At 36.9% G+C, this 15,202-nt stretch overlaps 1 protein-coding gene across 1 annotated transcript in view; it reads left to right on the top strand.

The window, feature by feature from the left end:
• SEMA3E (semaphorin 3E) overlaps nt 1–15,202 on the top strand; it is a 143,788-nt gene that overhangs the window by 113,642 nt on the left and 14,944 nt on the right. The window contains exons 8-13 of the mRNA XM_065858361.2: nt 1,770–1,884; nt 2,226–2,295; nt 3,558–3,702; nt 9,526–9,748; nt 12,377–12,468; nt 13,618–13,659. Coding sequence (XP_065714433.1) covers nt 1,770–1,884; nt 2,226–2,295; nt 3,558–3,702; nt 9,526–9,748; nt 12,377–12,468; nt 13,618–13,659 — 687 coding nt within the window. The remainder of the gene's footprint in view (nt 1–1,769; nt 1,885–2,225; nt 2,296–3,557; nt 3,703–9,525; nt 9,749–12,376; nt 12,469–13,617; nt 13,660–15,202) is intronic.

Here is a 15,202-nt window from a genome sequence, read left to right as displayed (position 1 = left end):
GGCTTAAACAATCTTCAGACGTCCCTGCTAAATTCAACTGTTTTGTGATTCTGTAATCTCTTTCTCATGCATGAACCATAGGAGATGCATGTCAGCCACCTATAGAATGTTTTATAGTGAGTAGCTAACCATTGATTTCATTTCATCTGTTATTCTTCTTCTCAACAGCAACAAAGGAAAAACATGCAGATAGGAAACTGGAAAAAAGGATTGAAGTGCACAGCAAATTATTATTATTGCAACCAGGCATAAGGTTTACCAGAAAGAGCAGAAAAGTCATGAGACGAGACCTTGCTTCCCCCAACTACCCTGCACAATTATCCATTTCCCACTCAAGCCACATTCTTTGTGTGTTGATCCCATCTATTTTTGGCTCCCTGGCCACACACACAAGAAGAAGATGTCAGGCAGTCACTGGGGAGGAACACTGTTAACTTATGATCTCCCAGATTAAGCTGCCCATCATTAGACCCCTCTGAACAATTGTAAAAGTTTGCATGCATTTTTTTTCTGTTAATTGAACTGTTATTTTTAAGGTTGATGAGAGGAACTCTCCCTTTCCCAGTGGGACTACATCTGCTTCATTAGGGGAAGGAATGAGAAGTTTATATCTTAGGATCTGATTAAGTTCCTGAAAAAAAATGTGTTCTTCCCTCCTAACTGTAGGGGATACATTTCTAAATCTGTCACAAAAAAAGCAAGATACAAGTTAAAAATCTTCTGTCACTTCAACGTATAGTATGTGTCCCATATGCTCACCAACATACTTCCTATTAACAGTTCTTAAGGAGTGTTCATGTATAACTTAAAACATCTAAAGTATGCAAAATACCAAGTTGCAGCCTAAGCCATTAATATTCACAAAGCCAGCTGGCTTTCTGAACTGAAGTATGCATCAAGATTTGAAGTAGAATTCTTTGGCCTATGTTCTAGTAGTTGTCTGAATAGATTAACAGTCCCGCTAGTCTGAAATACATCTACCTAAATGTCTTAGCTCTAGCCATGGGCTAAACCAAAATCCTGATGAATCTGTTTCTGTAAGATCACAATAGGAAGCTGAGAAAAACAATTTATTCAGTAGCTTATAGTGACATTGTGAGAGGTGTTTCGTAGGCCAAATATGGAGCCTTCAACTGTCAGTTACACAGTCTACCTGTATATAAGGCCATAGCTTTGAGGATGCTACTCAAAGGTTACAGAGTCCAACTACTATGTAGTACTAAATGACCCCGTTTCTTGACAGTCTGAGTCATAAAAGCAAGAAAAATGTTAGACTGCCACAGCAAAGCATGAATTATTTAAAATTGTTGAGAAATTGTTAGAACACCAAGTAGACACTTCCATTAGACTTGCCCCATTTGTATCAGCTCTACAGGTAGACTCGGGGCTTCGGTTTCCAAATGTGTTGATCTAATCCTTCAATGAGGTCCTACAAAAGTTAAGCTTTGCTAATGTACTCAGTACATCCAGTTAATGAAAATGAGAAATAAAAAAGTTTTACAACAGCTGTATCCTCAAAACTTTCCATGGATGTGGTACAGAATTAAAAAATTCTTATAAACCCACAGGTCTTACTGAGACCTGGATTTGATCAATGCAATTCTACTTGAAAACTGACTCCAGAGAAATTACACTAGTAATAGACAGTGGTTTGGCAATGCATGCTTTTGACATTAAAATATACAATAAGCAGATAATTCAGCAGAGATGTTTGTATTTCTAGACTTACTAATTCAAATTACCACCAACATTACTTTCTTTCTCTGCAGAATGATATGGGAGGCCAGCGAATGCTTGTGAATAAATGGAGCACTTTCCTCAAAACCAGACTAGTTTGCTCTGTACCTGGGAGAAATGGAATTGATACGCATTTTGATGAATTAGGTAAACATCCTAGACTGCAACAAAATTATAACAATCATACAAAACATATACTTTCATGATAACACATCTTACTATAAAATACTGTTGTCGTATTCATTAACAGGGAATGGTTGCTAATATTTTGTTTCCAACGTATATTATGTTCTAAAACATACGGAGCTGATTATCATCAATTATGCCTTTATAATTGCATTGCTTTTAAAGATTGCTTTTAAAATACGTGTAAAAATAAATAACGTATATGAGCAAAATTGGATTACACTTTAAACACCAAGGAATTTTCTCTTTTGGGGATGAGAAAAATTGTTTGATAACAATAACACTGCATTCAAATTTTACAGAGGATGTGTTTCTGCTGCAAACTCGTGATAACAAAAATCCAGTGATATTTGGCCTCTTCAACACTACAAGGTAAACAACTAGAAGACATAATAGAAGCAATAGATGAATATTTGAACAGCCTATTGAAGAGATAGAAGCTTCATGATAAATATCCCTTAGCAAATACATAGCAAAGTGTTTAATCCCTATTCTATTCACAGTGGGCATCCTTATTTAGGTAAAAACTGCCCTATGACACTCAAGGGCTCAAAATTTCATTCAGTTATCCAGTCTATCTGGATCATAAACTAACTAAATGTTTCCCAACTTGAAAATTTCGTAGTGTCAAAGTCTCCGCAGTCCTGCATGCTTATAAGAGCAGCCTATCAGAGCCCCTTGTCTTCCATTAAGAGCTCCGCTCTAATTCGAGTTTAAGTAGACAGCAGCTTAAATTTCTACTAACCACTTTATGAAGCCTAAAATACCAGCTGTGATGTTGCTGGTGGGCTCCTTTTCCACTGCAGTGGAAGCACACAGTACCCATTTCTTGGAGATCCAACTGTTCAGGATGTAACTGGCAGAGAAGAGCAAATGTGTTTTTGCCACTATTTCACTCTCATTGATTTTTTTGGAACAAACTAAGGCAGATCCAGTCCTCTAGGGATGCAAGCACTTAGCATTTCCTACTGGCTCCCCATGCCAGTAGAGAAAGGTGGACACTTAATTAAAATGACCTGGATCACCTTCCAGAGTCTTCAGAGATAATTTCTTTATAGCAAGAACTGATGCTTCTTTAAAAAATAGTGAATCGCTTCTCCAGAACGAAGTGAAAAAAATTTAAAAGTAAAAAAGATACTTTTATGTGGTTTGATCTGCATAATCTTAATGATCTAATAACACCAATCAGCATTCCCAAACAATATGAAGAGACTCCTGTTCATTTCAATCAGCACTGGTTGATTCCCATTTTTCCAAATAACAACAGGAAAAATCTTAAAAAAGTGGTTTACTGTTTAAGTCACTAATCAAAGACATATAAGACCTGGGTTCAGTTTGCTTCACTTCCTCTATGCTCATAAAAAAGTAATTTAGAATCTGGGCTCACCATCTTCAAATTTTGGATACCAACGCTGAGCTTCCTCAGAGAATGCTCTAAATATAGACACACAAGAAGACTTTATGAAGAACACTGGACTCAGCAGTTATAAGAAAAAACGTATAGAAAAAAATCAGTTTTTTCTCCTTGAATACTGTTGAAATGTGACTTATTTTTAATTGCATGATAATACCAGTATTATATGTACAGAATGTGTCATGTTGCTTTAATAATGTTCTTGAATTTTACTTCATAGCAATATATTTAGGGGATATGCTATATGTGTTTACCATATGGCAAGTGTCCGAGCAGCTTTCAATGGACCATATGCTCATAAAGAAGGACCTGAATATCACTGGGCTCTATACGAAGGAAAAGTACCTTATCCTAGACCTGGTTCAGTAAGTACAATCTATTCTCCATTACTTTGCTATGTAAATGAATTCAGGAAGAAAAAGCCGACTGCTACTAACATACAAATATTCCTGACTTCATAGTGCAGAATATATTTATTTGAATATATAATAAGTTCTCTAGTATTTCTGGACATAAGTTTAATCAAGCACTAGAGCTATAAATTTCCAAAAGGAAAATAGTGGAATTACACATATAAGGGTTTTCAAAATTTGGGTTAAGATCCTAAGGTTCCAAAGTTTGATGGCCAGGCAACAGGAGTAGAAAGTGGTGCCTCTAGAAGGTAGGTCAGATGCTGTGCTCAGAGCAGTAAGAGCATTACTTGGGAAGAAATCTCACTTTCTATTGAACCTAGAATAACTGTTCTCCTGAATTTGGCTGCTGACATATGTTTTGGGGTTTTTTTTGTTCGTTTTCTTGTTTGTTTTGTTTTTTATTTTTTTTAATTTTGTATTTTAATCTCGATAACTTTAACCTAATTGCCAAATAAATAAATAAATAAACCCAAATTTCTTTAAGTGCATTGAGTGAACGATGAGTTTTTTTCCTAATGGAACTTTCTGTACAACAAATTACCTCTACTGACTTGACTGGCTAGGAACAACCCCAGGTTCCAGTATAGGCTGGGGCATGACCTATTAGAGAGCAGTGTAGAGGAAAGGGACCTGGGGGTCCTGGTGGACAGCAGGATGACCATGAGCCAGCACTGTGCCCTTGTGGCCAGGAAGACCAATGGCATCCTGGGGTGTATTAGAAGGGGGGTGGTTAGTAGATCCAAAGAGGTTCTCCTTCCCCTCTACTCTGCCCTGATGAGACCACATCTGGAATATTGTGTCCAGTTCTGGGTCCCTCAGTTCCAGAAGGACATGGAACTGCTGGAGAGAGTCCAGCGCAGGGCAACAAAGATGATTAAGGGAGTGGAGCATCTCCCTTATGAGGAAAGGCTGAGGCACCTGGGCCTCTTTAGTTTGGAGGAGACTGAGGGGTGACCTTATTAATGTTTACAAATATATACAGAGTGAGTGTCACGAGGATGGAGCCAGGCTCTTCTTGGTGACAACCAATGGTAGGACAAGGGGAACAAACTGGAACACGAGGTTCCACTTCAATTTGAGAAGAAACTTCTTCTCAGTGAGGGTAACAGAACACTGGAACAGGCTGCCCAGGGGGGTTGTGGAGTCTCCTTCTCTGGAGACATTCAAAACCCACCTGGACACATTCCTGTGTAGCCTCAACTGGGTGTTCCTGCTCCGGCAGGGGGATTGGACTAGATGATCTTTTGAGGTCCCTTCCAATCCCTGACATTCTGTGATTCTGTGATACAGTGACTTCAGAAAATAAAGCCAGGATGAACTTGAAACATATACCTATATTTACATAAAAATATATATATATAATATACATGCAATATTACCAAATGTAAATATGTTTATTACTGCAAAGAACCAGCTTACACAAGGCAATTCACTTTCCTTCTACTGCCTGCTGAAAGTGTCAAAGGAAGAAAGAACAATAGATGATCCACTATTTAAAGATCAGGTGATTCTGGTTCCTTTTTTTCATCTCTTTTTCAAAATGGATCAAATGTCAATGTTTCTATAATTTAGTTCTGGTCACAGGTTAGAAATTAGACATGGATTTTAATAAAAGTAATTAATTAGAATAAACATGTTTGTAGGTAAGGAGTAAATCCTCAATCCACGTGAGGTCCTTGTCTCAAGGCTGATTCTTTCTAGAAGTAACGATCTAGCATTCCCACAATTCACTGGTTTGCTTTCGGACACCAAGGAGTGAGATTTTATTACCCTCAGATCAGGTTCCTGAGCTTATTAATGTTCTTGTTCTGTACCCTTTACAGAGAATATAGACATATTAACACAATGTTGCGAAGAACCAAACTCAACAAAATCACTCCTTTTCTTTGCTAATTATGACACGTTTCTTCCCAAAATTTTGTTGTTGTTGGTGGTGGTGGGTTGTTTTTTTATTTATTTTTGTTCTAATTGACATTAAGTGAAGAAAAGAAATGAGACATATTTTGGTAATGCATTTAATCTGGCAACTACTGTTGAATAGTCTGCCACTATACCAGTGCTGTAATGTAGAGATTTTCCTGCCTGGCACTTAGGTTTTTCATTTGCTAAATGGAAATTCTGGAGAAAATCACAGGCACATTGCTTAGAGACAAGTAATTAATTTCTACAAGGAATTCCTAATCTCTGTGCTGACTTCTCCAAGGCATCACAAATAATCTTCTCAAAATCTTCACCTGATTTACTCTCTTTTTAGGTGTTTCTGAAGTTTCTCTGCCTGTAGTGTCTTAGCTCAGGACTCTCACATCATAGCCTGAGGGTGAGGAGAACAGTCCCATGTTCACTGCTGGTCAGGGCAGCTTGAGGATGCCCTTTGCATTGCAGACATCCATCAGCATCTCACAGATGGGGCATGATCAGGGCCTCCTTCACCTTTCCCTTCCTGCTGCAGCTCAGGAGGAGTCTCAGGTCAGACAATGCCAGCCTGACCCAGAGACACATCACAGCCAGGATTTCTTCTTCACCTCATACCATTTCGGAATACAACTACTTACCCACCCATGGCAATTGTCATCTGTTGCAAAGCTGCTTTTGTTTACAGTCACTGAAGGTCTACTCCTTATCATGTCAGCAATGTGCAGATTTTTCCCTCTGTGAGATGCAGATATATTTCTAATAGCTGTTTGACTAAAACCCCCACAGTTTTCACACTTCGCCTCTTTATCTTCTCGCAGGCTACAGGCTCGCTCTCTTGAGCTTAACGACAGAATAAGCAGTTGCTGTATCATTACTTTCAGTGTCATTATTCCTTTGCTAACTGAATCAATATTCTCTTTTATACTAAAAGAAATAATTTACAGAAACAATAATTGCTTACAATTCATTTATCACTAAATCAAAGGAATGACAGGTGAAAAGGCCTATTAACATACCTACTCCATGTCAGTACAACCTTTCTCCCTGTAGTGTGATTATAAATGCATGTCATCTCTTATTTTAAATTAATGTTTTCCTCTGCTTCTCTTGGAGTTAGAGACATAAGTCAAAATGTAGAAGTGAATGCTCCCCCCAAAATTATTATCTGGTATTTAAACATTATGAATATGATTTGACCTATTTGGCCAGTTAGCTACCACTGTAGCAACACTGACATTAATACTGAATGTTTTCTTATTTGATGTAGATCCAAGTAATTTGTATTGAGTCAGGATGGAAAACCAGATAGGTAAATTATCATATTATGAGTAAAATTATTGACTGCAAATGAAGTCTTGGTTTCCTATTTGGTATTTTGTAAAGCACATTTACAGTTTTTGCATTTTTACCAAATAATGAGGTAGTATTATGCATGGATTGCAGAACAACTGTATAGTTTATAAAGATTATATGGTATTAAGTTTTTTTTTCCAGGCAGTAGGACACCTCACATATGTTATTTGGACTAATGTTAAATACAGGCAGGAATTCAGTATTAATGACTACAGTCATTACATTGGTATCACCTAGCACTGAAGATTAAATGGTGTCTTTTTGGCAAGAAAGAGAGAACACTGAGCCAGCACTTTGGCAAAGTTGACAATGATTTACAGAAAAGTTGCCCTAAGTTCCATTTGGTTTCAATGCTTCTCTCCATTGGCTCTGAATGGCTACATTTGGATGAGACTGGATTTTAGCCTCCCCAACGGGCAAGACACAGGAGCTGAAACATTTAAAAAAAGAGAGCAAGTAACTTCTGCCATGTCATGGAACAAGTTAGTTGAAGAACCAGGTCTTTCCTGGGTGTTAATTAATTTAATCGTGTTTGTGTGTTGCAGAGCACACCGGAGGCTGAAGTGGCTGGTTCTGCTAGCTAACAGGACTAATTGATTCATTTTTCACTGCTCATTTAGGGCACAGTTTAGAGGTCTTTTCAACACTTTTCCAGTAGCACAAAAACAAAGTGTGTTTTGGGCTGTAGCCCACAGTGTTAGGTTTCACACTCCAAAGAAAAGGTCAACATATTGGTAAGGTGAATCTCACCACCTTTTCAATTACAGGAGTGACAGTGACAAGAGGCCAAAAATAACCTACTATTAGGCATCTCTGAGAGTCAGCACTCTTTGATCTTAGCTATTGAATGGACAAAGTTGAAATCTATAAGGAATGACAGTAGAGCTTAAAGTTAAACAAACAGAAAAACACTGTGAAGAGGTGCACTGATTCTAACAGGCTCTGCAATCCACTGCTCTCTGAAGTCTGCTTGAAGCACTTCTGCCATCATCTCAGCTTCTGTTTTGCTGATTCATTTAATGCATTTAGACTGTGATGCTTCTGGGAATGACATCAGTTACCTCAAAAATGGTGCTCATAGACTTTAGAGACAGCTACATCTATAGTTTCCTTTCCAGACTACTTGTTTTTATATGATTAAAAAGGAAAGGCCTGTGAAGGATTACTTTTATGAAATCTCTCCAGGGCTAGGACTTTGCAAAGGGAGCCTGGCAATGCCTATTCACTTGATAAGCTGTGCTGTGCATGGAAAGCAGAGGCTTAGCCTGTCTTCATGCTCCAGCTTTGTCTCTTTATTGCAAACAGACGGAGAAATTCCATCACTAGGCTGATTAGACAATTACTTTAAAGTCAACACTAAACAAATACTTTCCTGTAGCTAAGCCTAAAAAGTGGAAACAAACATTGCCTTACTTGACAAGTGCAGGAGTTTGTTATTGTCAATTATAGTTGACCACAAGTTTAAAATTACCGTTTCCAGTAAACTAAAGAGTATTTTATTTCATTTTATTGATTGAAAAATTCAATTTAAACAGGGAAATGCTGCTACTGTGGCTTTGCTTGAAATGCTTCTTAAAACCACATTGCCTTATGAATATCTGGAGAAAGTAAATGGTTACTGAGATATTTCCAGCTTGATCATAAATGGTTTCAATTAGATATCATGAAGCAAATTAGAAGCGTAGAATCTATGTTCAGTTAGGGAACACTATATCCTTCACAAAGCATCCTAAAATTAACTTTTCAGTTTAACGCATTAAATTATCCCTAATTGTATATTTGACCAAAGGAGTAAGCCTCTTTTAATCAATCATTAACATAAAGTCTATTTGCTTTGCAAAACAGTAGATTGATCAATGCAAACATTGGTATTCCAAGCAAAACTGTGATATATAATACTGTCATTGTAAGTTAGGAATTAGAATCAAATGCAACACTAGTAGAATGCCTGAGATCAAGAATTACTATTGCTGCTGGCATAATTTTTAAATGTGCTTAGTTTCCTATGGTAATACATTTTGCAATCAAAAGTAATTAGACTAGAGATTGATTTCATGCATTATTATTCTGCTGACTTTACATGCGATAGGAAACTCATTTCTCCTAATTCTGCCAATGGCTATTTTGGTTACATCTTCAATATGAATTTGGGGAAGACATAAGCATTATGTTTTTGTTTGTTTGTTTGTTTTTGTCACAATCTAAAAGTTTAACTATTTATTCTGTTCTTTGCATGTCAGACAGGAAGGACATACTTTCACACTTTTCACTCTTTCTAGGTATGAAAATGTCTGGGCTTTGTTCAGTATTTTCTTTCTTGATTTCTCAAAATTAATAATCTACACATGTATAAAGCATAGAATTCACTGTCCCAATTCCTACTGTGTTCTTCTATGCCTGTTTTTATACCAGGTTTTCTGTAGACTTGTCATTATACTTCAAAAAAAGACCTGTCTGACAATTTATTTGGCAAGCCTTCAGGATAATCTATGTTTTATGTCTTTGCAGTGTGCCAGCAAGGTGAATGGTGGTCTGTATACTACCACCAAAGATTATCCTGATGAAGCTGTCCATTTTGCCAGGAGTCATCCACTGATGTATCAGCCCATCAAGCCTGTTCACAAAAGACCAATACTAGTTAAAACAGATGGAAAGTACAATCTTAAACAAATAGCAGTGGACAGAGTGGAAGCTGAGGATGGACAATATGATGTCTTGTTCATTGGCACAGGTAAATTAAAGAAAGCAATGAAGAAATTTGATTTAATAGTTTGTTTTGTTTTGTTTTGTTTTTTACCTCCAGGAGGAAGGAAATTAAGTTGTGTACAGTCCAGAAATAATAAATTAATACAACATTCCTTTTTAACAGTCTTTTTTTGCATGACTGTTCCAGTGTCCACCTTACAGGAGAGTTTAGTCATTTTAGACATGTGTTCCACTCTGCTGATAACATTATATAGAAAAATAATGGTAAGAAAACATTTAAAAGACTAGGGAGAGAAACTTTAGTATGAGATTCAGCTTTTCATTTTTTATTTTATCCGAGCAAGAATCTTAAATTAAATTCCTGAACAACTGCCCTTATTTTAAAAACTTTAGAACACAATCAGGTATCTTAGTTTTGAGCTGAGACTTAGACTCTGAGAGAAACAGAGGTGATATGATTTTCAAAATATCAGTTCAAGTTACTTGCTTTCTTCCAAAGTTTGTTTTCCCCAGTTCTGGACACCGCAGCTGATACTGTCATAAAGAAATTGCCAGCTTCCAGACTTGAGTTACACCACAGCTCAAGGAAGGAAGGAGGAAATACTCAAGTTTTCTGCTAAGTTTCCTCGTCTTTCTTTTGTGCTATTTTCATAAGATACATAGAACTTGTTTAAAAAGAATGTTTTAAACATATACCAAACACACATGAGTAAGGTAAAATATATCATAGAAGTGCCCTAACTCTAAGGAGACAGAGAACATTCTAATGGCACTTGAAAAATAAGAAAACTTAAGAAAATAAGAGGAAAGCCTGGAACTAGACAAAATTTTAGTCACATCTAATCTGTCTGGATAAAACCCAAGGATTCATACATTCACATTTTATCAGTTTAACAACAGTAGTGGTATCACAAATCATTTTGACCATTTTGTTGAGGAAAGCAGTTGCAGTGAATTATTTTTTACTAATGAAACTCCTCTGATAAGCACAGTTCAGTGCTGACAACATTCAAAAGAAGCACATTTGTAGAATAGCAAAGAGTTACTTATAGTAGTGCTGTTTTTCAAGCTTTTAAGTGGCCTCAGTAAGTTCTCAGTATTAGACTTGGTGCAGTCCATAAAACATTTTGCCATGTGTCCCTTATTTCTCTACAGCAGATTTTATAATGGTGACTATATTTTTTATATTTTCCACTTGCATTTGTGATTGAGATATTGTCTCAAAATACTCTTGTACACAAGTCCTTTGCTCAGCAAAGTTGAATCCAGGGTTAGAGCTGTGCTGGACTGACACTCAGTAGCTGCTTAGTTTTCTCAAGATGTCTAATCTCAGGTGGCAAGAAATGCCTCCATAGGAATTTGGGCTTTAGAAACCATAAAACAATCCCTGCAATCTCTGCTCTGACAAAGCTCCCATCAAAAAACTTGGTGGTAGAATGTTAGAACAGGTTAATCTTGTTTTATCCAAGTCCAACACCTCCTGTATAACATTAGTAAACAGGGTCTTACAGCTGAACAGAAGTTTCCTTAGTGCAGCAGTTCAAGTTAGAAAGGTCCATCAAAGACAAAGTCTGAACATGAGGGCTAACTTTCACGTGTTTGTCAGCAAGATTCGAAGAGGGACTTACTTATGAAAATCAGAGTTCAGAATGATTTTTTTTTTTTTTACTGTTCCATCACAAAATGGATGTCTTTGATTACATATTCTCTTTGAGAAGCAGCATATGACCTCAGTTTAATGGTTCCTCTTTATGTTTGCCCCTTGGATCTTTTGCTGAACATTTTTCCCAGTGCTTATCTGCTTAATATGTCCCCTGTGAAGTAAAGGTGACTGATAACAACTGAAAAAATGAAGTTATATTTGCCATTGCTGATGACAGATTTTCAGACTAAGGAAAGCAAGACTATTCTAATAATAGTCAGCAAGACAAAGTTGAAGTGGTGGAAGACCAGAGGCAATTTGTGTGTTTTAATTTCCTGCAAGCGTTGTAGTGACAGAGACGCTGATAAATCTAAATTCCCACGTGCCTTACACTTTTTCAGTGTGCAGGGGTTTTTTGGTTCCTCTTCCTTGGATTAACACTTTCAACTCAACAGCAGCTCAGTGTTTCCCTAGAGACGGGGGAAAACTGGACAATGAACCCCTGAATGTTTTTATACTCTCACCTGGAAGAATGGAGCTGCTACCAGCAATTAAGGATAGTTAGGCCTTTCCTCACTAGTGTAAACATTCAGATCCTATTACCAAAAAAAAAAAAAAAAAGCAACTTTACACTCCCTTGCCATGATGGACTCAGCTTCTGCCTACTCTCACTTCTTTTTCTGAAATATGGTCATGCCCCCTAATTCTTTTGCAGCTGACCAAAGGGTTATGACCCAGAGTCTGAAAAATACAAGTCAATTAATCAAATAGCTCAGGGATGTCTCAGTCGACTCTTATTTGCCAGGGACAAATTGTCATATGTGTATATTTTCTAAGAGTAAGAATCACAGCAAAATCAGCAATATGCAACTACCTGTACATATTTGGAAATTTCTACCTATTATCAATTTGAAGAAGTCATCTAAGGCGTTTGAAAACCATATGACTGTTTCCACCAATTTTAACCTTCAGTTTTATTTTGTTTTCTTTTCTTTTTAAAATTACTCCCAGATAATGGAATTGTGCTGAAAGTCATTACAATTTACAATCAAGAGACAGAATCAATGGAAGAAGTGATTCTTGAAGAGCTGCAAGTGTTCAAGGTGAACTGTGCTGTATACAACGCTTATATGCAAGTTTTGAGTTTTCTGAAGAATTAAAATGTCTAAAAAATCTGATGGTAGTCCAGTATATAATAGATGCGTGCAATTAATTTTCTATTGATCTAGTTATGTTATGACAGAAAATCTTCATTTTCAACTGAGGTTTTTGTCAGGTAGTGTTATAGCCCAAGTATCGAAGCATATTGCAGTAAACCAGGACTACTGTCTCTGTGTTTACATGCTTGGAGGTTGTAGGGTAAATTCTAATTAATTTTCCCTCATATCCAATGACGTATTTCAAAGAGTGTAACTGCATGCACAGAAAGGTGCCTACTGCAATATTGGAAGCTTAAATGAGGCCCAGATAAAAAAATACCCAATCCTCAGAAAGAGTGAATCAGTTAATCTGTCTTTACAGTGGCCAAACCTGAGCCCTAATGAGGCAAAACTCCAGTCTGATTAAAAATAACCCATGAATAAAGCTCAGCATTTGGTACGTGACAAAGCTAATATAATAACATTCTCGTAGTGAGTATTCACATCACATTGCACTAGCCACATACAATAGGAGGCTAACCTACTTGCAACCATAGGGAAAAATCTAGCATCCAAATTTAGATATTTAAATCTGGTACCTGCATTTAGGCAGTGTAACTATTGACTTGTCTGAGGGGAAAATCACAGAAAATACCCCTCTTGATTAAGCTGATTTTCAATAGACCTTTCAGGGGATATGTCTTACCATTGCTCCAGGAAACCTGAGCAGAGGGCAGAGAGGACAATGGTAAAAGAAGGAATTCCTGCTATTTTTATCTTATCTTCAATGAAAGTTTTGTTATGAAGAACACTCCACTTATCACTCTCAAGTAGGACAAAAGAGATTCAGTGGTGGCAAGAGCTAATGCAATGTTTGACAGGGAAATTGTGGTGTTCCTGTGACTGGGATAATCCTGAATTAAGTGTTGGCTGGTTGTTTTTAAATAAACTCTTTCAAAGTAATACTTCTGAAAGTCAAAACTTCCTCACATCTTTCTGCAGCATAGGAAAGTTGAATGTAATAATCAATCATCAGCACTATTTTACCTAATTTATTGTCATAGCACAAATATATTATTTTTTCTAAGCAAGGAAATATTTCCCTTTTTCTAGGTGCCAGTTCCCATTATTTCTATGGAAATCTCTTCAAAAAGGGTAAGTATTTGACAAATTTAAAAACTGAAGATTGTGTCTCAAATCTAATGAACTTATAAACTTTAGAGAGAGAGAGAGAGAGAGAGAGAGATATGTTAAATCTCCTTAGTTCACACTATCAGTCATATCAAAGCAACTGAAACCCAACCTGTTTCATGAGTTAACTGGCATAGTAATCACAGTAGGTATTAGCTTGGTGGATGTGGCAACTCACAATAAAGTTCCTCTCTGATAAATGAAGACAGACTTCAGCCCCATGGGGACATCAGCGCTAACAGAGCATTGCTGGCTTTCCAACATATTCAGCTGCCCATGAAAGGCAGGGTTGTTTGGATCTGACTCCCTTTTGAGTTTCTGCTCATATAAACACTCAATTCATGACTCTTGTAGGTAGATTCTCATCTGTACCATATCATAGATATCCGGAACATACAATCATGTCGTCTCAGAATGGAGTTATTATAAATATTCCAGGATAGCTATATTTAATAGATCTTAGACATCTGGCACAAGATAGGTGCACATAAAGAGAATGAAACACAAATAACAAAGAATGGCAAGTGCATTAATAGGAGGTGTGAGTGTGCCCCAAAAGATAATTTTAGTTTTGTTGTCAACTTACATTATTTCTGTAGGTAATGCAGAAAGCCAAACTCCTCTGATGGTGATTCTTAATTATTTCCTGGATCAATCTTTTCTTTTTTTTTTTTTTTTTTTTTTTCCTGGGACTATGAAAGCTGCTCTGGAGACTAGATTGTTTAACAATGCATCTAAGTGATTATTTGCAGAAAGACCTCAGTATCATTTCAGATATTTGCCTCACATTTAGCTCTCAGTGAAATGTCACAGTAAAGGCTGTGTTGAAAGAGTAAAAAGGAGGTAATATATAAAACATGAAGTAGTCTTCCTCCATTACATCCAGCTCCCAAAAGGGCTGCTAACTCTACTAATTCAAAAAGCATCTGGAAAATCTGGAGAGAATTGTAAAAGGGACACCATAGCAATCCAGTGGTTGAAGTATAAATCTTCTTGTGAGAAGTTAAAGTAGCTTAACTTTTTCAAGATATCAAAGAAAAGACAGGGAGAACAGGATAGCCAGATATAAAATTCTACTGAACAAAGTGGCTTCCTAATGTACGAGTATACAGATTCTTGAACACTGATGGCAAAGAAATATCAACTTAAATAACCCAGTTCAGCTTGTTGAATGTAGGCAAACTTAATCTTGAAATAGGGTGCAATTTTCTGATACCAAGGACAGTTAAATGTTGGAATACTTGTTAGGGACAGATCAGCTGCCAGTCATTTTGTCTTTAAAATGAGCAGAAGTATAACTTGAGCTTATGTGAAAAAAAGTTATATAGGTCAATTGTTTTGGCTGGTCTCTGTTGACCTTGGAGTTCGCGAACTTGCAGAGACCTCCTTGCTAGCTTTGCCCCAATATCCTTTATAACACTAACCAGTCTTCACTAAGTCAGTGGTAAAATAAAATATCATGTTTCAGGGATGAGCTAGTTATCTGCAGAGGCTGGGAAGGAATGTT

Source organism: Patagioenas fasciata, chromosome 1 (assembly GCF_037038585.1).
Source record: "Patagioenas fasciata isolate bPatFas1 chromosome 1, bPatFas1.hap1, whole genome shotgun sequence".
NCBI classification, from domain to species: Eukaryota; Metazoa; Chordata; class Aves; order Columbiformes; family Columbidae; genus Patagioenas; species Patagioenas fasciata.
This window is presented reverse-complemented; position numbering and strand designations above follow the sequence as displayed.